Here is a 25286-nt window from a genome sequence, read left to right on the forward strand (position 1 = left end):
AAGTTAAAATTTATAATAAATTAATAACGTTCCTAAATTGATTTTTACTAGTGTATAATTTGATTTAGTAATAAGAAAATATAAATATAAATAAATAAATAATAAAATGATGATTATTTTAAAATTTAACATATTCACGATTATATTTAACTTACACAAAATATTTTATTAAAAAAAAGGTAAACAATAAAGAATTTTTGAGAAACAATAAATTTAACAGGACACGCATCTGAACATTTTTGCTTACATGTCGTCACCTGATTGGCGACACTTACAAAAGATTTGCACATAGCAGCAATAAACCAAAGATTTTGTGTCAACGAGAAGTCAAGAATCCATGATTTTGTGCCACGTGTCCAATCACGGAGGCTCTGGAGAAATCAGTGGCACTAGATACTTGCTCTCCTCCTCGAATTTAACTTGCATGTGAGGTGAATTTGGGTTGAATTTCCAGAAAATTTCACCCAACTAAAGAAAAAAGGTGTTAAATTATTTCAAGGGGAGCGTTTTGTCGCAACTCGTTCCAAGAATATAACAACCACGTCACCAAGTGCAAAACTACGTTTCTACCCCTAAACCTTATCCCAAAAGACGATCGCGTCCCTTGGTAGCTGACGAGGCGTGATGTGATTGGCCAATAAAAAAGGCGCTGGGTGCTGCAGAGCGAGAATAAATAATCAAACCCTAAAAACTCTCTCAGTGCGCTTCATCTTTCTTATTTATTCCGGTCTATTATTTTAAGTTGCTAAATTTTTATTGGGTAGGCGATTTTATCAAACTGAAAATAATAATTTTAAAAGACACTCACTAATTTTTTAAAAGACACACCCAGTGCTCTTTTGTGTGTGTTTTATTTATTTTTATATTTTTAAGTTTTTTGGGTGAAAGAAAAAAAAAAGAAAAAAAAAAGAGAAAGCATAGGAAATGGAGAGAGAAAGAAAGAAGGAAAGAAGAAGAAGCTCTTCTCTCTATCCCTCTCTTTTCTCACGATTTTATCTTTCTGTCTTTTTTTCTCGCCAGATTTTCTCGGAATCCAAACACACTCTCTGAGCTTCGCTTCTTCTTCTCCCTTGAGATCTGAGGCGACTCTCTCTTTCTCTCTCTATATCCGTTCTCACTTTCTCTCTCTAACCGAAACTGATTCCTTCTTTCGTCGTCTTCTTCAGTTGCTTCAGCAAAGTGGTATGATTTTTTTCTTTTCACGGTTTCTCACTAAATCATACTTGTTCTGCCAGTTAAGATCACTTACTTGTTCCGATTTTGAATCTACTATTCTGTTCTGTGTGTGCTTGGATCTCGTTCTTGTGTTGCGATGCAAAAAATGAGTGTGAACAAAATTCCTGGAAAGTTGGTCATTTCTGTGATCCTCTAAAGATCTTGGTGGTGTTGTGCACTTCTTGCTTTTTTTGGCTCAGTATTTGATTCTCTCTGCGGTTTTTTCTTTGGTTTTTTACTCTTTTGTACTTTCACAAGCAATTTTCTCTTTTGTTTGAATACAGTTATTTTTTATTTTGTTTTATGTTTTCTGTGTGTGCGGATGAAAGTGAAAAGGAAGCAGTGGATTAAGTAATTGTTTTAGATTAGTGTGCTCTTGTTTATGTTTGGTCTATTTAAGTAAATCTAGGTCTTTGACTGTGAAGCTTGTTAGGGTTCAGTTCACTGCAACACGGTGGATTTGCTATTTGTTTTTTTAGTCGCTATGTTCATGGATGATTTAATTTTTTTAATTTAGTTTAATTTATTCTATTTTTCCAATTTTTTTTTTCTGGCAGGCTCTCTTTGCCAAAATAGAGAAATATTCTATGCTAGTTGGATTGATGGGTATTTGAAGATAAATAGAGAATCGGATTGCTGAGGAAGCGATCTTTTATCTATTTATTCGGTTGTATGTTTCTTTGTTTGTGTAGTTTTTGTGCTATAAAGGAGTGATTTTTTTGCTGAAATGAATGGAAGATAATTAAAAACATCTCTTTTGAATGAATTTTACTTCTGAGAGTAGATGTTCTATTTGAAGCTCGTCTTACCTGCAGTGTCTCTTGTAAGCTTTATCCTTTAGGTAATGTATTTGAACTTTCAAAGGTGTCCACGTAATTTGATGCTTTGTTGTGCTGCTTCTTTGTTATTATAATTCTAACTCTCTTGTGGTTGAAGGCCAGTATTAATGGGTTTGTTGTGTCTTTTTATTCAGCTGATTGAAGTCAACAACTTAGGCACACACCTTGAAGAAGAAACGACAAGATGAATCACTTGACTATTGAGACTGAAGATTCTTTTGCTGGCTTGCTTGAGCTTGCAGCCAATAACGATGTGGATGGTTTCAAACGAATGATTGAGTGTGATCCTTCCTCTGTGGATGAGGTTGGGCTGTGGTATGGCCGTCGGAAGGGATCAAAACAGATGGTCAATGAACAAAGAACACCTTTGATGGTTGCTGCTATCTATGGTAGCATCGATGTTATGAGAATGATTCTTTCACTCTCTGAAGCTGATATCAACCGGCCTTGTGGTGCTGACAAGAGCACTGCCCTTCATTGTGCAGCATCCGGTGGTTCCGAAAATGCTGTGGATGCTGTGAAGCTGCTTCTTGCGGCAGGTGCTGATCCAAATTCTGTGGATGCCAATGGGCATCGTCCCATAGATGTTATTGTTTCTCCTCCTAAGCTTGAGTCTGTCAAAAACAGTCTTGAAGAACTTCTTCAAACTGATGATTCTATTACTGGGTGTAATTTGAGGGTAATCACAACCACATTTAATTCATATTCTCCACCTTTGTCAACTTCACCTGAGAATGGATCCCCTTCTGCACCAGATTTCCAATTGAAGTTAAAGTCAAGTGATGTCCCTGCATCGTCTGTGTCTGAGAAGAAAGAATATCCGGTTGATCCATCCCTTCCGGACATTAAGAACAGTATTTATTCAACCGACGAGTTCCGAATGTATTCATTCAAGGTTCGACCTTGTTCTCGTGCTTATTCCCATGATTGGACTGAATGCCCTTTTGTGCATCCAGGGGAGAATGCTCGGAGAAGGGACCCAAGGAAGTACCATTATAGTTGTGTCCCTTGTCCTGATTTTCGAAAGGGTGCTTGCCGGCGGGGAGATATGTGTGAATATGCTCATGGAGTTTTTGAGTGCTGGCTTCATCCAGCACAATACAGGACTCGTCTTTGCAAGGATGGGACAAGTTGTTCCAGAAGAGTCTGCTTCTTTGCCCACACTGCTGAAGAGCTTCGGCCCTTATATGTTTCAACTGGTTCTGCGGTTCCCTCTCCTCGTTCAAGCACGTCTTCAGCCATGGACTTCGCTGCGGCCATGAGCATGTTGCCTGGCTCTCCTTCTTCGATGTCTGTCATGTCTCCTTCACCATTCACTCCGCCAATGTCACCTTCTGCAAATGGCATGTCGCACTCCTCTGTTGCATGGCCGCAGCCAAATGTTCCAGCCTTGCATCTTCCAGGAAGTAACCTTCAGTCTAGTCGGCTGAGATCTTCTCTCAATGCTAGAGATATCCCTATGGATGACTTTGACATGTTGTCTGATTATGATCAGCAGCAGCAGCTCATGAATGAGTTGTCTTGCCTCTCTCCACAGCCTATGAATTCTAATTCACTAAATCGCTCTGGTCGCATGAAGCCGCTGACTCCGTCAAACCTTGATGATCTTTTTTCTGCTGAGAGTTCTTCACCTCGTTTTGCCGATCCAGCTCTGACATCAACTGTCTTTTCTCCAACTCACAAATCAGCCGTCTTCAATCAATTTCAGCAGCAGCAAAGCTTGTTGTCACCTATTAATACAAATTTCTCGTCTAAAAATGTTGATCATCATTTATTGCAGGCCTCTTTTGGGGTTCAGGCATCAGGAAGAATGTCTCCGCGAACTGTGGAACCTATTTCTCCAATGAGCTCTAGGCTTTCGATGCTAGCTCAACGCGAGAAGCAGCAACAGTTTCGGAGCCTTAGCTCCCGGGAACTTGGCTCCAACTCTGCTACTGCAGCAGCAGCTGCTTCCGTCAATTCTTGGTCAAAATGGGGATCCCCCAACGGTAAGGTGGATTGGGCAGTAGGTGCTGATGAATTAGGTGGTGGTGGTAAGCTGCGTAGATCTTCGTCATTTGAGCTCGGCAACAATGGGGAGGAGCCTGATTTGTCATGGGTGCAGTCACTTGTCAAGGAATCTCCAACTGAAATCAAAGAGAAGTTGGCCACTAATGTCTCCGGTGCTGCAGCTGCTGGATCCTTGAATGAAGGATCAAATATGGGCACACAAATGGAGTCTGTTGATCATGCCGTATTGGGAGCATGGCTCGAACAGATGCAGCTTGACCATCTTGTGGCACAGCAAAATTAATTGGTTTTGCTGTCCCTGAGGTAGTTAACAACAGAAAAAGGTTACAGTAAATAATATATAAGCTTTTTTGAAGTTTTGTTATTCCTGGAAGACTAAGGAAGCAGTAAGAAAAAGAATCTCCGAGGAAAATTCATTTTCAATTTTAGTGTTACCAAAGAAGTAACTTTTAGAAGGGTCAGAAAACCACTGGGTTTGCATTCAAACAATTAATCCCAGTGTAGGTTTTTTGCCTGCCAATCTTTTCGAATTTTAGGTTCACATTCCTGTCATTTTTTCCTTCTGAGGAGCAAATGTTCTATCAAAAAATCAAGCCCTATTCCTAAGTTTGATCTATATCTTTACTTTTTTACCATTTTATTTTGGGGGTAGAAAACGAGATTACAAATGGTCATTGGATTTAATTTCCTTGAATCTCCATTTTGATCCAGTTTTGGGGATGAGAACACAGGATGTTGGGTATGATATTTCTCATGTAATTTGCAATCAATAATTGTGGATTCTGGGTAAATTAGGAATATTTGAAGGTTGATCCTTTGGTCATGTAACATTCAATTAAAGTTTATTGCCATATTATTTTAATATCTTACTTTCTATTTTTTTTTAATATGATCCCTCTATTACACTGGTATTATAATCATTTTAGCACTTGGTTAAATACCGATTTATATGGGTTCTTGGTATTTTCACCAGATACCAGCCTTAAAACTCTGCTTATTGAATTGATACTGTAAATGTCCATAGTTTTTGACTGCTTGTTATTCTCATCTGAGAGATCATCAATGGTTTTTATTGAAATGAATAACTTATTTTATAATTTCTCTGATCAGAACTTGATATCAAAAACCTATATTTGGTAGTCATGCTGTCATACATAAGGAATATATGTTTTGCTCTAAAATTGTGACATTTTTCACCTAATGCAATGAAATGGTTACTTATGAAATAAGGTCTTGATGATAAGGCTTAGTTATATACTTGTATATTCTTAAATCCCAAGGCACTTCTACCGTTGTTTACTTTGAGATCAACGAAGGTGCTATCTTTTTTGTTCCTATCTTAAATAAGAAAAAAAGTTAAGTATTGAGTGGCACGATGCATAAATTTATATATTATGCATAATACAAAACGATGTATTTATCTTTCAAAAAAAGAGAAAAGTTTGTAACAAATAAAAGATGGGTTTTTTTGCATCCAAGCCATTCAAAAATTTGTCACTAATTTTAAGATTTGGACAGCTAAACAAACAAGTGTATGTCATGATATGCTTTCTGAAGTTGGAAGTGAGTTGACCCCCCACAAGCAAATCGATATCAACAAAGTAAAGTTAGGTAAAATTCCACTGAATCAAACTAATCACAAAGGAAATAATAATTGTTTATATTTTAACCATAACACGCCCTTTTGGACAAATCTTATGTTTTTTGATACCCTTGATTTGTTCCTCCCACTTTTGTAGAAGTAAAAATAAATGCTTAACCCATGCACTCTAACTACAAACAAACAATCTATCTATCTATATGGTATCTATAACCGGCCATCACTCTCAAGGAATATTTTTATTCACATCTAATCCTATATGGTATCTATAACTTGCTAGCTTTATCTTATTCACAATGCAAAATTCTCTTTGTTGATAGGAAGGCTCAAAATATTTTACATTTTCTTTTGTTTTGCTTTTTAGTTTTTTCCCTTTTTTTTTTCTTAGAGCATTATAAAATGGGAATGGTTTAGTGCTTTGCCCAATTTGGCAATTGATGACTCGTTTCTCAACAATATTTATATTCGATATCTTCATACCTTGTAAGACAAGGGGAAAACAATTTAAAAGAAAAAGGGGAATCATATCCTCCATAGTCCATAGATTTAGAATAAACTAACTTTGTTGTATACCTTGTTATGGCTACTAATTTTTTTTTTTTTTTACTTTTTTGGAATTGATTCTTCAACTGTTCGAAGTCCACACACGTGGTTGAGGTGGAAAAATTTTCAATCCGGTGGTTCTAGACTTTTAGGATTATTTTGTTACTCAGATTTCATTTCCTATGAGAATCAAATATACTTAGAGAAAAGGTAAGAATTAAAATGATAGTATTTTAATTGTCTGGAATCAAATTTATTTGGAATAGCTTTTCAAATTTTAAACCAAACATAAAAATATGATATTCTCATGCTAAAACTCTTAAAAATTATTTACAATTTCCCCAAGCACACACAATATTAGTATCCTTTTCCACCGTAAGAAAAGGAAAATCACTTGAACTATCATTATTTGTCCAAAACATAATTTAGCAGCTTTTTGTGGTGATATATTATTGTATTTTGGAAGGTAAACAATAAATAACCATTTTGACATAGAAATTCAATATTCGACAGAATAATCTACAAAAAGAAATAAGATATTTTATCCCCTTAAAGATGTTTTTTAACAAAATTGATAATCAAGGCCATAAAAAAAGCATTGCTAATCAATTGCAATACATGCTAATATTAAGAGAGTTATAAAGAACAACCAAAGAACAAAGTATAGAAAATGAAATAAGTTCATTGAATTCAATTCTTTTTCCAAATAATATTAAAACCCACTCGTCCTTAAACGTTTTTTTATTAAATAAGAAGGGTTGTATTATTTGTTAATTAAATAAATCTTAATTCTCTATTTATGGTATTTTATATTAGTAATTTAGATTTAGAATTTAGAATTTAAAATTTATATTATTTTACTTATTTTTCTCTTTTATTTTTTAATTTCAATAGCAAATTAATTGTTATCAAAGTTACGGATACTCAAATCTGCGACTTTGTAGGTGAGCATGGGGAGACTATGTCATTTGAGCTATAACTTATTGGTGAGGATGAGGAGCCAATGAGTTATAGTTCAAATGACATAATTTTTCTATACTCACCTAAAAAGTTGTGGTTTTGAGTCTCCCTGTTTTTGATAAAAAAAATAGCAATTAATTTTTAGAGAATATACAGTCTATTTTCATTGAACCGCATTAGCATTCACTACTAAAAACAGACAATACGTATAATAAAAAATAAAATAAAACCAAAAACCGAACCTCCTTTAATATTTCAGTAATAATTGAATAGATTTTGGTAGGTTTGTTGGTGTAGATCGTGATACATAGCCATCAGAGGAAGAGATATTGATTGGAATGGAAGCATAGAAGGAGGGACCCAAGTTCAACAAACATAGTATAACGATATGTCATTGGAAGAGAATTATACGCTTTGATAAACCCTAACATCCTAGTTTAGAACATTATGTTTCCAAAGATTTGCACCCCTAAGAAAGGACATTACCCCATTTTAAGTTAAGAATATCGTATTATTATCGACAATGTCAACTTCTGTCGTAGTCATTTAGACCTACATGCATTTAATAAGGTCATATTAATTAGTTGTGTGTGGACACTTCTATTTCTTCTAATACATGTGTGCTTGTTTCTCTTCGTCTAAGCAAGTTGCATCTTTTTTATATACAAAGCAAGTAGATAGTTTTCACCCAACTAAACAAAGAATTTAATTTTGATGCATTAATAGTGTAAAATATTTAATTGTATAATTATATTTATTTTTTCAAATTATTATTCACGCGATTAATATAAAAATAATTACTTTTATTAACATAATTTTACGTAATTAAATACACATATTAAATTATTTTATACTGATAATACATCAAAATTAAATTTCTAAATAAATTAGCCACGGTAGCTTTTGGTATAGATGAAGTGCCAACTGTCTAATGAGGTTATTGTTGAGTTTCTAAGTTTAATCTCTTGTTAAAAAGGGAAATTTTTATATTGTTTATTTTAGTCGTCATTATCATGAGAATAAAAGGTTTCGTTGATGAAAAAAAATTAAATGGTCAATAACAATTATTTTAAAAGATAATTAAATCTTCAACAAAAAAAAATTCTTTTTGTTTGTTAATCTTTATTTTTATTAGATTGATTAATCCCTCTATTAATATTTTCTTTCTATATTAACAAAATAAATCTGCATGACATGTTAAACGGTTGATTTATCTATTAAAAATTAACTAGAATTAATAAATTTTTTTGTTAAAAATTTTATTATCTTTTAACATAATTGTCAAAGCTATTTAGTTTTATTTTTTATTGCCTTTTTTAAATATATTAGCCAAATTTACTGCATAAAACCGAAAAATATTAATAATTTTAAATTATTTTTACTTATAAAAATTAAATGAAGAATATATTAGTGATTAATGTGTCACATAAGTATATTTTAAAAAGAAATCATTGACAAAAGGGCTAACTAATCTCACAAAATTAAATACCACATGCTGAAAAGGATATTTTTTTTTTTTCGAAATCCCGTAATCCAAAAAAATTATCGGACCAAATTGAATATTCACTCTAAAAAGGAATATGTTCTTCAATATAAACCTAATTTAGTGGCAATTCAGGAGACTCGTTGTAGTGGAATCGCTGCTCTGAACTCAATCAAAAGAGTTGGGTTTAATTATCATATTATTGTTGACGCGCAAGGATATTCAGGGGGGATTTGACTTCTTTGGAATGATGCTAGTCTGCAGATTAATGAGATCCGACGACATGAGCAAGCACTTCATGTTCAAATCTCAGACAATGCTGGCCACTGGGAGCTTATGATCGTCTATGCAAACCCGCAGGAAGCTACTCGGAGGGAAGGGAAGAGATTTCTTAGAGAGGTTGTTGCTTCTATGCAACACCCTTGGATTCTCTGTGGAGACTTTAATGAAATTAGGGATGTTTCAGAAAAGAAAGGGGGGCACCCCCTAACATGGTACAAATTCGAAGGTTCAAAGAATGGATGGAAGCTTGTAATCTCATTGACATGGGATTCAATGGCACCAGATTCACCTGGAGAAGCCCTATTTGGGAAGATGGTTGTAGAATCTTCAAGCGCTTGGACAGGGCGCTGTGTAATGTTGATTGGAATCAGCGCTTTCAGGACGCAGTAGTAGAGATTTTACCCAGAGTTCGCTCAGATCACCATCCCCTGTTAATAAGATGTGAGGGCAAAAATAGGAATCAGGGGACTAGACCGTTCAGATTCGAATACATGTGGATGCAACACAGGGGGTTTCATGATTTTCTGAAGGAAAATTGGCAGATGGATTACTCTCTCCCTAAAAATATTCAAAACTTTACGGAGAAGATCAAGGAGTGGAATCAACTAGTTTTCGGCAACATCTTCAGACAAAAAAGAATTCTTTTAAACAGACTAAAGAGCTTACAAAACTCTCCAAGGTATGGAAGGAGCGACTTTTTAGATAATGTTGAAGCTGACCTGAGCAATGAACTGGAACAGATTCTGGATAGAGAACAAATGCTGTGGTTGCAGAAATCCAGAGAAAACTGGATAGTAGAGGGAGATCGGAACACAAAATACTTCCACACTAAGACAATTATCAGAAGGCGGCGTAATAAAATCCTTAAACTTAGACAAGAAAATGGGGATTGGATTGAGGAACAGGGGTACCTAAAAGACCACATCTGTAACTATTACAAGAGTCTTTTTAAGGAAAACATTACTAACCGGGACTACCATATCAATACTAATACTTGGTATCCTGAGTTGAATGGAGCAGTGATTCAACAGTTAAGGAACTTTGTGTCAAGTGAAGAAGTTGAGACTGCTATTTTTGCTATGGGTTCCCTTAAGGCTCCAGGGGAGGATGGGCTCCCTGTGGAATTCTATAAGGATAATTGGTCTATTGTGAGGCATAAACTAAAGGAGTTTGTTGCAAAATGTTGGGCGAAGTCGGATGAGATTAGAACTGTTAACAACACACTTCTAGCTTTAGTGCCGAAAATAGAACACCCGGAGTTCATCAACCAATTCCGCCCCATTGCTTTATGCAATGTCACATACAAAGTTATTACCAAGATTATTGCGAACAGAGTTAAGCCTACTCTTAATGAGCGCATTTCTCCTACCCAAACCAGTTTCATCCCAGGGCGTCGAATACAGGAAAATATCATAGTGGCTAATGAGATTATTCATTCAATGAGGAGGATCAGATCAGGGAAGGGATACATGGGCATTAAGATCGATTTAGAAAAATCTTATGACCATCTGAACTGGGATTTTATTGAGCAGTCTTTAAGGGATTTCTCCCTCCCACCGGAATTGATAGATATCATCATGATGTGTGTTCGTTCGGTCAGTTTCCAAGTTTTGTGGAATGGAGCAGCAACTGACAAATTCATTCCTTCATGTGGCGTTCGACAAGGTGACCCCCTTTCACCCTATATTTTTGTTATCTGTATGGACCGTCTTTCGCATCTTATTGAGGATATGGTGGAGGTGGGAGACTGGAGACCTTTCTCATTTCGAAGACGAAGTCCTATCATATCCCATCTTATGTTCGCGGACGACCTTATGTTGTTTGCGGAAGCATCATCAACTCAAATGATAAAGATCATGGGCTGTCTTCAGAGGTTTTGTGAGGCTTCAGGTCAGATTGTCAACACACGGAAGACCCATATTTACTTCTCTAAGAATGTAGACACTGCAACTCGTAGAGACATCGCAGCCTGCTCTGGGTTTATGGAGACGGCAGAGATTGGTAGGTACTTGGGTGCCTATATCCTTGAAGGAAGAAACAAAAGGCGAGCTCATGCGCAAAGACTTGATAAAATAAAAAATAAGCTAAAGGGCTGGAAACAGAAATGTCTCTCAATGGCTGGAAGAGTAGTTCTAGCTCAATCAGCCATCACCCCAGTGGCATATTACCAAATGCAACATGGTCGAATTTCAAAGGCGGTTTGTCATCAAATAGAACAAGCACAAAGAGCCTTTGTTTGGGGATTGGATGAGCAACACAGAAGAGATCACTTAATTAATTGGAGAACTTTATGTTTACCCAAGGAGATAGGAGGACTTGGATTCAAGAGTCTTGAACGTATGAATACTGCTTTTCTCCTGAAAGTTTGTTGGGAGCTGATCAATCATTCTAATGCGCTGTGGGTAAGAGCTCTCAATAGCAAGTATGGTATCTCTAACTCAACCCCTTCGGTGAGAGCGACATCGGGATGTAGTGCCCTTTGAAAAAGTTTATCACAATTGTGGCCTATCATCCAAGAAAGTTTGGTGCATAGGGTAAGCAATGGTTGTTCAACCAAGTTTTGGAAGGATGACTGGTTAAATATAGGGGATCATCTCTTAAAGCATAAACTCCCAAGCGCTACCAGTGGAGATGAGGATAACTATGTGTGCGATTTCATGAATAATGAAGGGGAATGGAAGATAGAACATCTTAAACAGCTTCTCCCGGATGAATGCATTCAACGCATTTGTGCTAATCCCCATCCGAGAGCTTCTGACCCACCTGATAAATTAGCCTGGAAGCACTCCAAGGATGGAAGATTCTCTGTTAAATCTGCTTACTGTTATAGCAATAGAATCCAATCTCAAGGAAGGGAAGTTTGGAAACGCATTTGGGCCTGAAAAGGACCGCAGCGAATGAAATTATTTATTTGGCAAGCTACTCATGACAGGATCCTCACTAACAAGAAAAGAAGCCAATGGTATGGTAGCTCACCTATGTGCCATCATTGTGGAAACACAATAGAAGACACTTTGCATGTTCTGAGGGACAGTGATGTTGTTAAACCCGCTTGGAAGATATTCATTAAACAAAATGGTATTGCAACTTTCTTTCGGATGGAACTGATGGATTGGGTGAAAAACAGTCTTGGTAATAATTGGGGCTTCTCCAGCCAAGAAAACTGGATAAACATATTTTTCATAGTGTGCTGGAAGTTTTAGAATTGGAGGAGTCAAGAGATCTTTCAATACCCCTTTAAGAGACCTACTGCTGGACACATTAGTATACAAGAATATGCTTGTGAGGTTGGAAAAGCCATCAACAAGCAGGTTCCTAGGCATGATTCTAGAGTTCGTCGAGAAACCATTATTAAATGGTACCCACCTCCTGAAGGGTGGATTAAGGTGAACACTGATGGTGCAGCTAAGAACAACCCAGGTAAAGTAGGATGTGGTGACCTCATTAGGAATAGTGACGGAAGTTGGGTGATAAGTTTTACTAGAAACTTGGGAGTTTGCTCAGCGTATATGGCAGAACTATGGGGTCTTTATTTGGGGCTTGAAATGGCTTGGACATTGGGGTTCAGGAAGGTGAAGATAGAAATTGACTCTCAAGCAGTTATTAGCAGTGTCCTTCAAAATAGGAAGTTTCTAGATGATGGATCCGTGCTATACTGCAGGATTCAAGAGCTTATGGAAAGGAATTGGACAGTTAACATGGTTCACACTTACAGAGAAGCAAATGCTTGTGTAGATTGGCTAGCTAATTTTAGTCTTGAGCAAAATTGTTCCACTCAATACTGGAACTCTCTTCCAACTGGAATAGAATTTTTGTTATTAGGTGATGTTTCTGGGGTGGCTCATTCCCATAATGTAGTTTCAGTGTAGCTTGGGTCTTTGTCCCCTTTGTTCACCAAAAAAAAAATGTTTGGTTTACGTTTTTTTTATTTTTAAAATTTTGTTAAATAAAAAAATTGTTTTTTATTTTTACTTTATGTTTTCTTTTTATCATAAAATTCTGAAAACAAATATATCTTTAAAATTTTTGGTTTCGTTTTATTATAATATAAATAAATAATACAAAAGGATAAAAGATGTTAAGTTGTTGAAAACTTAAAATATTAGATACAAAAAATCACGATTTTTGTAAGATTATAGATTTGAAACTAATTTTTTTTAAAAGATTGAGATTGAGAGAGAAAAATTAATCAACAGCTAAATGTAATCTAACATTATATTGACAAAAAATTTTATTAAATGTTAAAAATATGATACATAATGAAATGAAAGAGAAAGAGGCAAAGAATAGAATGACAAAAAAGATAGACCACTCTTTTGTTTGAATATTTAATGACTTAATGGAGAGAAAAAAAATGATATATGAGCTTTATTGTCTCACATAATATCCTTAAAAGCAACTCCAATATACAGAATGGACAAAATTTTGGGTCCTTATTACTGAGACAAAAGTGGAGCCTACCTATTGGAGAAGAAAAAAAGAGAGTTGTAGTATACTTTCTAAAAGAAGAGAGTCCTTTTAAGTTGGAACTTTCATTATCCAATAATAACTTGTCATGTCGCAAGTTATTATAAAAATAAATAATCATATAAATTTATAATTAATAAATAAATTAAATAACAATTAATTCAGTAATAATTATAATAATTAATTATATTAAATAATTATATCTTTATTTAATTAATAATTTATATTAATTATTTAAATAATATAAAAAAATAGTAATTATATTAATTTTAATTATTTTAATTAATTAATTAAGTGGGATCCCAATAAGGACTAAAGCTAGTTCTTTCTAATGGAGAAGAGAGAGATATTTTTATTGTTTATGACGCAAAAGTTGATATTGAGTTACTTTTTATGATATGTGAGCCATAAATAGGAACTAGAATGAGTTTCCTATGGTCTAACCCCGCTAATTTAAAGAGTAAATAGGAAAAAATAGACAAAAAGAATTTTAGAATTAGCAAAAAATGTACTTAAACTTTGTTTATACCGTCATTCTGCCAAACACATCATAAATCTCCAAGCCAATTATTTCAAAAAAATAATTATATCCTATTTTAGAAAATTTTGTTTTTGGTATTAGAGTGATAATGATATTTTTTTTAAAATACGAATGATTGGAATGTTATTCTCAAATATAAAACTGTTTAATTAGAGAAGTAAAAATTAGACCGTTCGATTTGTTAGAGGTACAGAAATTGGGCTGTTCGATTTGTGAGAGCGACATAAATTGAATCGTCCGATTTGTGTAAAAAAATTAAAAAATTTGAGGTATAGAAATCAGACCCTCCGATTTGTGTACATTTCACAAGTTTAAAAACACAAAAAATTACAATATTAAAGTACTTTTATTTCCATATTAAAAAAAACAACTATTTTATATACAATTTTTTGAAGTTTTAATAATAAAAATAACTAATAAAAATATAAAAAGTTGTATAAAAATAACTATTATACATATATGAAAAATAATTATCAAATAAGTAATTTATATAGAATTTATACTAAAATTTAAACATTAAAAATATGATAAATAATTTAAAAATTAACTTTTAATAGGTATAATATAATATTTTTAATATAAAGAAAATATATAAAAAAATTTATCATCATTTAATAATTTTGATTAAATCATCAGTAAGTAGCATTTATTGGTGAGGGGCAAACGGTAATTTCACTTTTAGTAAGTTCCAACTTTCTGAAGATTGAAGATTGAAGATTGAAGATTGAAGAAGAAGAGGAAAAAGAATCCCCTTTCGAGTTTCGACGATGGAAGAAGAAGAGCAACCCGTGCTATGGCAATCGGAGTCCCAACACGAGTCAATTGTTTCCGTAACCCTAGCACGATCCATCACCACCGTCCTCGATTCTCGCGCCAAGAACCTCAACCATGCTATCTCTGGTTTCTCCTCAGACTCGCGCAACCCTCCTTCAATCTCCCCTCACTCACTGCACCACTCTCTTCACTTCATTCACAAGTACGCCGCCGACGCCGCACACCACCGTCACCGCTATTCACTCCATCAACTCCTCCTCCCCGTCATCCACCATGTATTGTTCCCCATTCACTCCCTCTGCCAATGTTTTCCTTTTCCCCCAATTTACTAATTATTCATTTTGCTTATTAGTTGTATAAACTTCTGTTGTTACAAATTCTTAATCAGAATTCAAAACTAGATAACTATTCAAGTTTCAATTACCTGAAGTAACGAAAATTTGTTAGTATATTTATCAATCTGTTCATTTTGCTATTGGAGTGTCTTATAACGGTGTTTATAATGTTGTTTTTGTTGTTGGATTTCTTTAGTCATTGAAGTGGAAGGATTCCAGGCATGGTGGGCAGGCTATGATTTTGTTGAGCTGGCTCTTCCAGGATGAGCTTATCTTCGAGCCCATTGCGGAAGCACTTGCAGGCATTGTTGCCGTGAAGAAGGACGATCGGTACTTGTTGCTTGGTTGGTGTGTGCTTGTTCGTGGCCTCATTGAGTATGAGAATTCTGTTCACCAATCTATGTTGGGTGGTGAGTTTCATTTCAAGTTGTACATTGGTGGTCTTTGTTTACAAACTATTGGTCATATACTTGTGGGGTTGGAATGGTCCTTATTTTGAGGTGTTTGAGGATTAATTGAGTCGTATGTTGCAGGAATAAGGGGTAGGTATGGTGATCTAGTGAAGATACTCTCCACCTGCCTAAAGGATTTGGTAGGCATTGCGAGTAAAGGAAGGTATGTTTTATGTGACACATGGATCTCTGCTCTTCTGCACTTTATAGAGTTATTGTAAATTGAAGTTATTGTTATTTAGTGGTTGAATTTGTTCACATGAAAATGCATTGTATACATTAATCAATTGTCAGAGTCAGAGCAGAAAATAAGAGGAGTGTATATGGCTGTTGGTTAACTTTCCAGTTTCCACTTGGGCTATACAATTAATTTTACTTGCATCACAAATATGAGCATTTATCAAAATTTACCTTGTGCACTTTGCAACTTTAAGAAGGAAAAAAAAAACAAGTGCCGATAGTAATGCATGTTAGCCTCTGATAATTTCTTTGGCTGCTTGGTTGTGGAGTTATCTGTATTGTATTCTAGAAAATGTGGCATCATACTGTCGGGAAATAACATTCTGTTCCCTAGAAGCATTTTACTGATTATTGATGTGGTATATGTGTAATGATAATTTCAAGCGGGCAAAGTGGTCATCTTGTAAAATCTGCTGTTCATGTTTACTTTTGTAACATGGCATTGGTTTGTCCTTCCAATGTGTCAACTTTTCATCTCTTCCCCTTGGGCCTTTTTTGGGTTTAGCATATTCCTCTTTTCATTAATTCTCTAAGTAGTTAATCCATAGTTGTTCGTTATCTGATAACTGGCTCATCAGCACTTTGCAGGATGGTTTTGAGTTGCCATCTCGCCTTGGAGTATCTGCTGGGGATTGTGTTTTAGCCGTCTCTGGAGCTTTAACAAAACTGGCCGAGGTTCAAGGTAAGAAGTCAAAATTAAATGCAAGGGGAAAAGATTGGGCAACTACTTCTGTGCATTCTCCATCTGTTGATGAGGTTAAACTGGATGCAAAATCGTTGTTAATGACAAAGACTGAAGGGGAATATACTCTGTGGCATCATTTAGATGAGCTTATCTGTTTGGTGCAAAAACTACTTGCTGTAAGTTACAGACGCTTAATTCTTATATGAATTGTTAATATTTCAGAACATGTGCAATATATTAACGTTGAGCAATTAAGATATTCAATTTGGGAATTTATTTGAATAAGTTAACATTAGAAACTGATATAATTATTTAACTATGCTATTCATGGACAAAACTTTTGGGAAACCAGGGTGAAAATATTTTCTATCGTAATTTTGGGAACAAAGACCTGTTCTGATTCTGTGTTCTGATTATTGATAAGTCCTTCAATTGCGCACTTTCATCGTATTGTATGTTAAATAAATGGAATGAAAAAACAGCAGTTATTGAGCTATCTTCCATGTTACATTGCCACGAAATATTGCTTTCGGGTTATTCAATTTCTCCCAAGATTATTATATTATTGATCTTGAAATGGAAACTGAAACGATTGCATAGGTGCGAGCAAATGCTTCAACTGTTTCTTATCAAAATTAACAAAAAACATTTATATTTTATAAGTTAGCATATATTGCACAGTCCAGCAGTAACTTTTAGCTTTATGCTACTGAACTCATTTAGTTGTTTGATCTTTAATCATTCATTTCAGTGGAGCAAAAGAAGCCGTTTTTTACATGCCAAAGGTTTGGAGCAAGTTCTTAAATGGCTGAAAGAGATAAAAGACCACTATGATTCTTTTCAAGACGAGGCAGGTTCTGGATCACAATGCATTTTTCTATATTTACTTTATATTATTCACTCACACAGTAATATATAACTTTTTTTTCTATGCTTTTGGTAAAAAAAAAATATTTACCCTTTGTATTCAATGTTGATGCTGAATACAGACTCCAATGCTCTCAAGACTGGGGATTTAGTACTCTCTTCTTGCTGGAAGCATTACAGCATGTTATTGCACTTGGAAGATCATAAGTTTTCAAAGCATTACAAGGAACTGCTGGACCAGTACCTGTCTGGAATTCAGGTTATATTCAGTAGAGATTATTTTTCTTGATTCTTACAAAATAATTTGAGCAATAATCTTTGTAAAATTTATGTCAAATAGTAAGATGATATGTTTTACTTCACATCACATTATCAAAATGTTTAAGCTTTGTTGAGTAGTGAGCATATAGATAACGTGCCTTTGGTATGTGATTTATTTTCCAAAGCTTCAGGGCTAATATATATTTTTCCATGATTGACTAGATCAAGATGATGGGTGAATATTTTATTGTATGTTAGCTGATGTTCTTGAAGGTTTTTTGATTCTCAGTTGTGGTGCACCTCTACACTTCAATTAGGACAATGAAATTCCAACTTATCTTATGGTCTATTAAGACTTACATAAACATATCTTGGATACCTTTGGAACTTAGGTGACATGACAACTTGAGTGTTTAATGTTTACTGTGCTGTATGATTGTGTATGATAGAAGGCTGACATTCTTGAAAATTACAGTACTATATGGACAACCATTCTGATGTTAAGGATGGTGGGCTGGAGACCAGAAAATTCTTTTTGAATTGTTTATGCCTCCTGCTGGGACGTCTAGACAGCAAGAGATTTGAAAGCACAGTGATGGAATTTGGGATGAATATTTCTCGCATTCTGGTGCCCCAGGCAAGTTCTCTTTCCCAAGTCTAGTTGAAATTTATTTTTTTTTTCCGGTTCATGACGTAATTCATTTGTTACATTCCCCTCTTCTTTTTGTAGCTTACTTGCACTGATGAAGATGTGATAGTTGGGGTTGTTTCAATATTCAAGGCTATCATTTTGAATCCAAATCACTTACAGGAAGCTGCAGAGAGTGGGCAGGGTAATATTGTGATGCCTTTTTTGCTCCACCTTCTTGACGAGCGTGATGGTACAGCCAGAGCTGTTGTGATGCTGATAGCAGAATACTGCTCAATGTGAGTCAGTTTATTCCTTCTCATACGATACTTAGCTACATCACTTGAATATTTCATTTTAATTTATGAATGATGATCCACCAGGAGCAAAGATAATAAGTGCCTTACAGAAGTTCTGAAGCGTCTTGGTTCTGGGAACATTTCACAGAGAAGAAATGCCCTGGATGTTATATCAGAAGTCATTCATATATCATCTGAGACACAGAAATCATTTCCTTATTTGTCTTGGTATGGTTGCTCATATGGTTGTACTATTACTCTTAGTTTTTTGGTATATTTATTTGTTGATATTACTACTTCAGGCAAGACATAGCCCACAAATTGCTAGAACGGCTTGGGGATGCAGAAGTTTTTATTAGAGAACAGGCATCTAAATTACTCCCAGTGATAGGTTAGCACTGTAATTTATAGTTTTCAATGTATATATTTGTGTTTTAGATGTCAATTGAAAACTATTATTGGGTCTTTTTTTAGTGGCTAATACTTTTAGGATTATTGTTTCTTAAGTTATTCTTGGTTGGAGGGTAAAAGTGGGGTACATTTTGAAAATTATTTTATTATAACTTTATGGTGGTACTAATCCATTGCTGAATATGTATTCATGCAGACCCTTCATTGTACTTTGCTGCATTGGTTGATCTTTTTTATTCCCAAAATGAGAATGAATCATCTGCTCGTGAGGCTATCATTGGTGTCCTCAAACATCACAACCGGAAAGTAGAAATGATATTCTTGCTGCTTGACCATCTTAGGTATATTTTCTTCTATAGCATTCTGCATCCCATGGGCCTCCCGAAGTTGCAGATTATTAGAAGCTTAGAAATCAGAGATATTTGTGATCTGAATTCTGAAATCTGAATCATGATTAAAGAGTGAGTGTTTATAAGGAGAGTTGGGTGGTCTGCTCAGCAGGCTACAGAGGGATAACATTTAGGGCTAGACAGTATAAGTAGTTCCTGTGACAGATGGTATCTAACTGCAGCCTAATTGGCGCAGTGAGGAGAGATCCTTTACTCATGGTTTCTGTTCTTAATTTTTGTTCTTGATTATGTCTTTGCTTCACTAAAAGTTTGCCTTATCCTTTCAGCAAAGTCAACCAAAGCCCTGATCATCAAGAGTACACTGGAGATAAAGGTAGTAAAATTTTTCCTCCAACACTTTTGACAATACAATTTGCCATTCTATGGATGAACTTTTTTCTTGGCTTCGTTGAACTAACGTTTTGGTCCTTCATAGACTCATTTATATCAATTTGGTCCTTCGAATATTTTATATCGAATTAAGCTTTTAAAGATTTGAAATTATATATCAACATGGTCTGTTGTCAAGTTATGTATGATATAACAAGGACAACTTTTTTATGCCATTTTCAATCATTGGAGGGTTCATTTGTTGTCAAAAAATTTGAATGGGTTTTTGCGTCATGTATGTCACAACCTGTTTAAGTTTCTATTATTGTTGGGGATATTTTTTGTTTTGGGGGATTGGGGGTAAATTCTTTTTGTTGCTGGTTGATCCCAACCTGAGTATATATCATCTTGATGTGTTTCAATAATTTTATTTTTTCCCCCTGTTCAGAAGTTTTTGTTATGATTTTGATAGAGTTACATTCTGAGTTTATATTCTTCTTGTTACTGCATTCATTTTGTTCACATGTCCCATTCATTGATTTCAGGATCAAAGTTGGACACTGACCGAGTACTCAAACTGGTTCCAGAGTGGTCTAAAAGTGTAAGTTTCTATAATTTGATAAATATACCACCATATACAGGCCACTAGAATTACTAAAAGTTTTCTGGTCTGATAGTTCCAATGTATAACAGGTTCAAGACTGGAGCTTCTTAATTGGACCACTGGTTGGCAAGATGTTTGAAAATCCATCAAATGCAATCATTGTGAAACTCTTGAGTTATATAAGCGAAGACCTGGCAAATGTTGCTGATCTAGTCTTGCATCATGTTATGTTGCATGTTAGAAAACAGAAGGAGTGAGTATATCTATATCTATAATATCTATCTTTCTATCTAGGCAAAGTATTTATGCATGATATTCTTCCTTACTCTAAAGAACTTTCTTATGTGCCATATTTTTCCTGTTTGGATAACCTTCTACTATTGCTATATGATTGGAATTTTTGCGTGTGCTTCAATTTTTATATGCTGGTAGTGCAATGGTTCATGAGAGGTTAAATGATTAATGCTGATCAAATTTTATTTTTCAAGTGGCTACACTTCTGAATTCAAATAGGATATTAATCTCAATGCATTTTAGACGTAAACATTTAATTTTCATGTGTTATCATCATGTGGAACATACCTATGCTATTGTCTCTGTTGGACTTAGTCGGGTGGTGGTAGTTTTCTTGCCTTGAAAATTTTTCATTTCTGTAACAGGATTGATGAAAGTTTCTTATCAAGATGGGAGTGTAGAACATATTCCAATGAGGAGTTTGAGGAAATGCAACGATCTCTATTTGAGCATTTGTGCCCACTGCTCATAATTAAGATGCTTCCTATTAAGACTTTCAATGACCTCAATTCGTCAATTATCCCCCCCCCCCCCCCCAAAAAAAAAAAAACCAACAAAAAAAAGTGACAAAAAAGGGAAAAAGACATAATCATCCATTCTGAAATCTGAACATAGATTCAATTGATTACACTATCAATCAAAGTGTAGAGGATTTCTTTTGTTTATATGTCATAGTTTTCTTGCTAAATCATTACAACATGTATATCTTTATTTTGTTCTTTGGCAGATTCAGGCTGCATGGCCGCTGAGGCTGGTTATGATTGTGTTGCTGCACTCCTTCTAAACCGGTCAGTCTTTGTGCAATGAGCATATTATTGTCTCCCTCGGCTAATAATACAGGTGCCTGATGTAATTATGTAAATTTCATGCTATTCATTTGCTTCAGGGCATTTGGTGATTTTGAATTTGAAGATGTGCGGAAACTTTCGGCGGAGCTAAGTGGGCGCATTCATCCACAAGTAAGGAAAAATGACATTGCTAATTATGGATTCAAATTCTGGGAAGATATCATCATCATCATCAAGCATAGGATCTAACATCATATCTGAATTGACATTAGACTTAGGTTTAAAACAACCCAAAAATGATTGCCCAGAATGACTGGTCATATGCCTAGTTGTATAAGGATTGGCAAGCTGTTTTAAAATGTATTTTTGCAATATACTTAGCTGATGTGAGACTTAATAATGTATAAATGCCCATATTACACCTTATAACAGATTTCATACATGTCATCATTCTAAACCATATAATCTTATCGAGGCAGTTTTTGGGACTACTTTAACCTTTCTTTGTCATCTGATTCTGTAGGTTTTATACCCAGTTCTTTGCTCCAAACTAGAGGATGCTGTTGAAAATAAGAATGTAACAAAGATAAAGGCCTGCTTATTTTCAATATGCACATCTCTTGTGGTAATTATTTATTTTATTCAGTCAATGATTTTATCTTCTGCTTAAATAATCATTTTCAGTTTCTGGCATTATTTGTGTTCCAAGTTAGATTGAACTAATGTGACTTCTTTGGATTTATAGGTCAGAGGCTTGGAGTCTCTTTCTCATCCTTCAATAGATGCAATTAGAAGGATGGTTGAAAAGGTGCTGTTATGGCCTTGCCTAAATACTGATTCAGGTCTGAAACTATCTCACTTCGTGTTTTTCTTTCAGCTTTATATTTATTGAAACTAATTTCTATTACATAACTCTTTTTCCCAGTTTCAAAAGCACAACATGGATGCATTGATTGTCTTGCGCTGATGATATGTGCTGAAGTACAAGCTAAGAGATCAACCAGAGACTCTATGCCAAACAGAATTAGGGTTGGCAAAAAAGGTAGCGTTAATGTGTATGTTATCCCAAATATAAGCATAGAACTGTTACTGGGAAGTTGAATTTGGCTTCATCTATAATGTGTCGAGTCTTTTGCTGCAGGGAGTTCTGTTATAACCTATGTTATGAATCAATTCCTCAATGAAAATATGGAAGCTGCTTCAACTCCTGAGTTAGGATGTGGAAACCCCGGGTTTATAGCTCCCGTTCCTCTGTCCTTTCGTCTGTGCATGGGTAATGTTCTTATCAGTGCTTGCCAGAAGATATCAGAACATTGCAAGGAGTATTTTGCGGCACAAGTTCTGCCTTCCGTCCTTCATTCTCTTGAGGTACCGCTAATTTTTTGGTCTTAAATCTTTTTCATTAGTCTTGCTGAGTTACGAAACTAGTGTTCTCTCTGCAGTTTGAAACAAAGTCAGAGATTAGAGCAGCATGCATTCAGGTCCTATTTTCTTCTGTCTATCATCTAAGATCTGCAGTTCTTCCTTATGCGTCTGACCTCCTCAAAGTCTCACTACAATCCCTGAGAAAGGAATCAGAGAAGGTATCTTCAGTTGCTCTAATAGTCTAATACTATATATATGATTATTGTGAATGTTTAAATATGAGGCGTTGCTGTATCTATGCAAGATTTTTCTATCTTTTATCTGAGTGTGTTTATGTGTGATTCTGTTTAGAGCCTATCCAATTAAGGATGGCTTCGTGAAGAATCAAAACAAAAATATAGGTGTTCCATGTTTTTCTGGTGTACGTAGCTATTTATTTGTCTGAAGTGTGTGTCAAAAGTTAATATAATCATCACAATGTTGGTGTAATGTTAATGTTCAACAGGAAAGGGTGGCAGGTGCAAAGCTATTAGCGTCTCTTATGGCCAGCGAAGATTTGATTTTGGAAAGCATTTCAAGTGGACTATTAGAAGCAAGATTTGTTCTCTCGTCAATTTCTTCATCAGATCCTTCACCTCAGTTACAACAGTTGTGCAGCCAGTTGCTATCGTGCATTATTTCTCCATGAGTTGTGACAAAGTGTTCAATGTAACATAAGCTCATTTTTGTATGTGAATATGAAAACTTTTAAATCAGGTTTCTTAGGCTTACGTTAATAGTTATCAGGAGTAGATATAACCATGATTCCCTTGTAAAAATATATGTAGAATAGATGTCGAGGGTTAATGTAAAAATTCAGGGATTTACATATCCTATGATGCATCATATTTTATTGTTCTGGATGATTTTAATCTCATGTTCATTAATGACAAATTAGCTTGGAAAGTATTTTTGGGAACTTGTTATCATATTTTTCTGTTGTTTATATCTGAATGCTTCATCTTCCACAGTTACTACCTGAAAATTCGTCCCAAAAGTTTCACGTCCCACTTCTTTCACCAACACGTCAAAGCCACTAGTGCCAATTGTGATATGGATCCATTCATTGATCACATCTAACACACAGGTGTCAATTTGTACACCGCCAACACAAAAGAACTGGCACGCTTCCGTTACTTCATCGCATCCGACTACCTTACCCCATTAGTTTTCTATTATCCTGAAAGTATCCATGGACCTCGCATCCAACGAAACCCCGAAACATTCCAACCAAACTCTTCGAGTTTCACTCTTCTCCGACTCGTCCCATCTCCATACACTATGAAACAACTTCAACAGACTATCCATTTTGAACGTGTAAGCCTCTTCCGCATTTATCAGACTGTCAAATGTCAACAGAGCTTTATATGCTCCCATTTCTCGCACCTGAATAACTTGAGGAAAGTTCTTTGCAACCGATTCCTTCAAAGTCCTATAGTCAATGGCTTTCATCGTTCCACCTACTAAGCTCCTCTGCAACCAGATCAAGTTTTCTTTCGCCACCACCACTTCCACCTTCTTTGTCCACCCATTCTTGTGTGAATCTCGTATAGTTTTCTCCTTAGTTAATTCTTTAGCAGGGGCAACTGACACTTTCTGCTTCTCTTCTCCTTCTGATGGCGACTGACCTTATAGTTGTACGTTTTTCATTTCCTTCACATCAGACGTTCTTTGATATTTAGCTTCCCCCACGAAGACAACCTTCCCCCTCAACCGCATACGATTCATCTCTACTATAGCCTTCAAGGCTCTTCCTTTCGTAGTATATCGTATGAACGCAAAGATGTATAAGCCACCATTTTTTGTTTTCTTGATAACTATATGTCGTTTATGCGTCCAGTCCAATTAAACAGTTGAAAGAGCTCCCTCTTGAAAATGACTTCTGGAAGATTATCTACAAATATTGAGAATGACTCGTGCTCCAAACACCGATACTCTTCTCGGTTCCAAACTCAAGGATCTTTAACCTGGCCTACCATTCTAGCCCTCATGTGTTTCCCACCCTCGCTCTCTCATTCTCTCTCAAAGAAAGAAAAATTTATAAATTTTGTTTCTATATTTTAAATGTCAATATTCAAACAAAATATTATTTTTATTTTTATATTAAAAATAATTTCTAAAAAAATGGTACCAGAAATATCTAAATCAAAGTCAATCTTATCAAATAATAAATAGGAGAAAACTAGCATGATCTACTTTATTATTGTCGATGTCATTTTCTAAAATAGCCTTACTCAACTAAATAAATAAATAAATAAATACGTCTATGACTATTGGATTGCACACTTGTGGACGTGGCAGCATGTCCTCTTTACCAAGTATTAAAACAAAAAAGAAATGGCTATGAAAGTGACCAAATGAATGGGACTTTTTTATTTAGATAAATATAAAAATATTTTAATTTCTTAGATACATACAATACGTGGTATACAAGAGTTAATCTGAAAGTGAGTCAAATTAACTGATATGAAGTTCTTGCGAAGTAGATTTTGTCACCATTCAGATGCAACGTCTGCGAAACAGAGCCAGAGCCATTTTTAATGCGTCATCCGTGAGATGAGAGGGCATTATTTTTGTTTCGTTGT

General features: G+C 35.1%; 2 protein-coding genes across 3 annotated transcripts; both read left to right on the forward strand.

Moving 5' to 3' along the window:
- The first annotated feature begins 799 nt into the window (after positions 1 to 799).
- LOC107492941 (zinc finger CCCH domain-containing protein 30) lies at positions 800 to 4928 on the forward strand. Of its 2 annotated transcripts, none has more exons than XM_016114020.3 (2): positions 800 to 1182; positions 2189 to 4928. In XM_016114020.3, exon 2 carries the CDS (start codon positions 2239 to 2241, stop codon positions 4345 to 4347), a length of 2109 nt encoding a protein of 702 aa, XP_015969506.1. In that variant the 5' UTR covers positions 800 to 1182; positions 2189 to 2238; the 3' UTR covers positions 4348 to 4928. The 2 variants fall into 2 exon arrangements, with proteins under 2 accessions (XP_015969506.1, XP_052119132.1); XM_052263172.1 differs by lacking the exon at positions 800 to 1182 and adding an exon at positions 1254 to 2056.
- A 9707-nt stretch (positions 4929 to 14635) lies between these two features.
- Positions 14636 to 23559, forward strand: LOC107492792 (uncharacterized). The gene is made up of 23 exons (XM_052262947.1): positions 14636 to 14989; positions 15246 to 15459; positions 15583 to 15664; positions 16320 to 16602; positions 17178 to 17280; positions 17416 to 17552; positions 18030 to 18191; positions 18285 to 18481; positions 18566 to 18709; positions 18784 to 18872; positions 19089 to 19233; positions 19569 to 19615; positions 20157 to 20212; positions 20305 to 20468; positions 20875 to 21029; positions 21237 to 21297; positions 21396 to 21468; positions 21821 to 21922; positions 22043 to 22139; positions 22223 to 22339; positions 22439 to 22665; positions 22740 to 22880; positions 23168 to 23559. The coding sequence occupies exons 1-23, from the start codon at positions 14708 to 14710 to the stop codon at positions 23348 to 23350; spliced, it is 3261 nt and encodes a 1086-aa protein (XP_052118907.1). The 5' UTR covers positions 14636 to 14707; the 3' UTR covers positions 23351 to 23559.
- The last annotated feature ends 1727 nt before the right edge of the window (positions 23560 to 25286 follow it).

Source organism: Arachis duranensis, chromosome 6 (genome assembly GCF_000817695.3).
Source record: "Arachis duranensis cultivar V14167 chromosome 6, aradu.V14167.gnm2.J7QH, whole genome shotgun sequence".
Lineage (NCBI taxonomy): Eukaryota > Viridiplantae > Streptophyta > Magnoliopsida > Fabales > Fabaceae > Arachis > Arachis duranensis.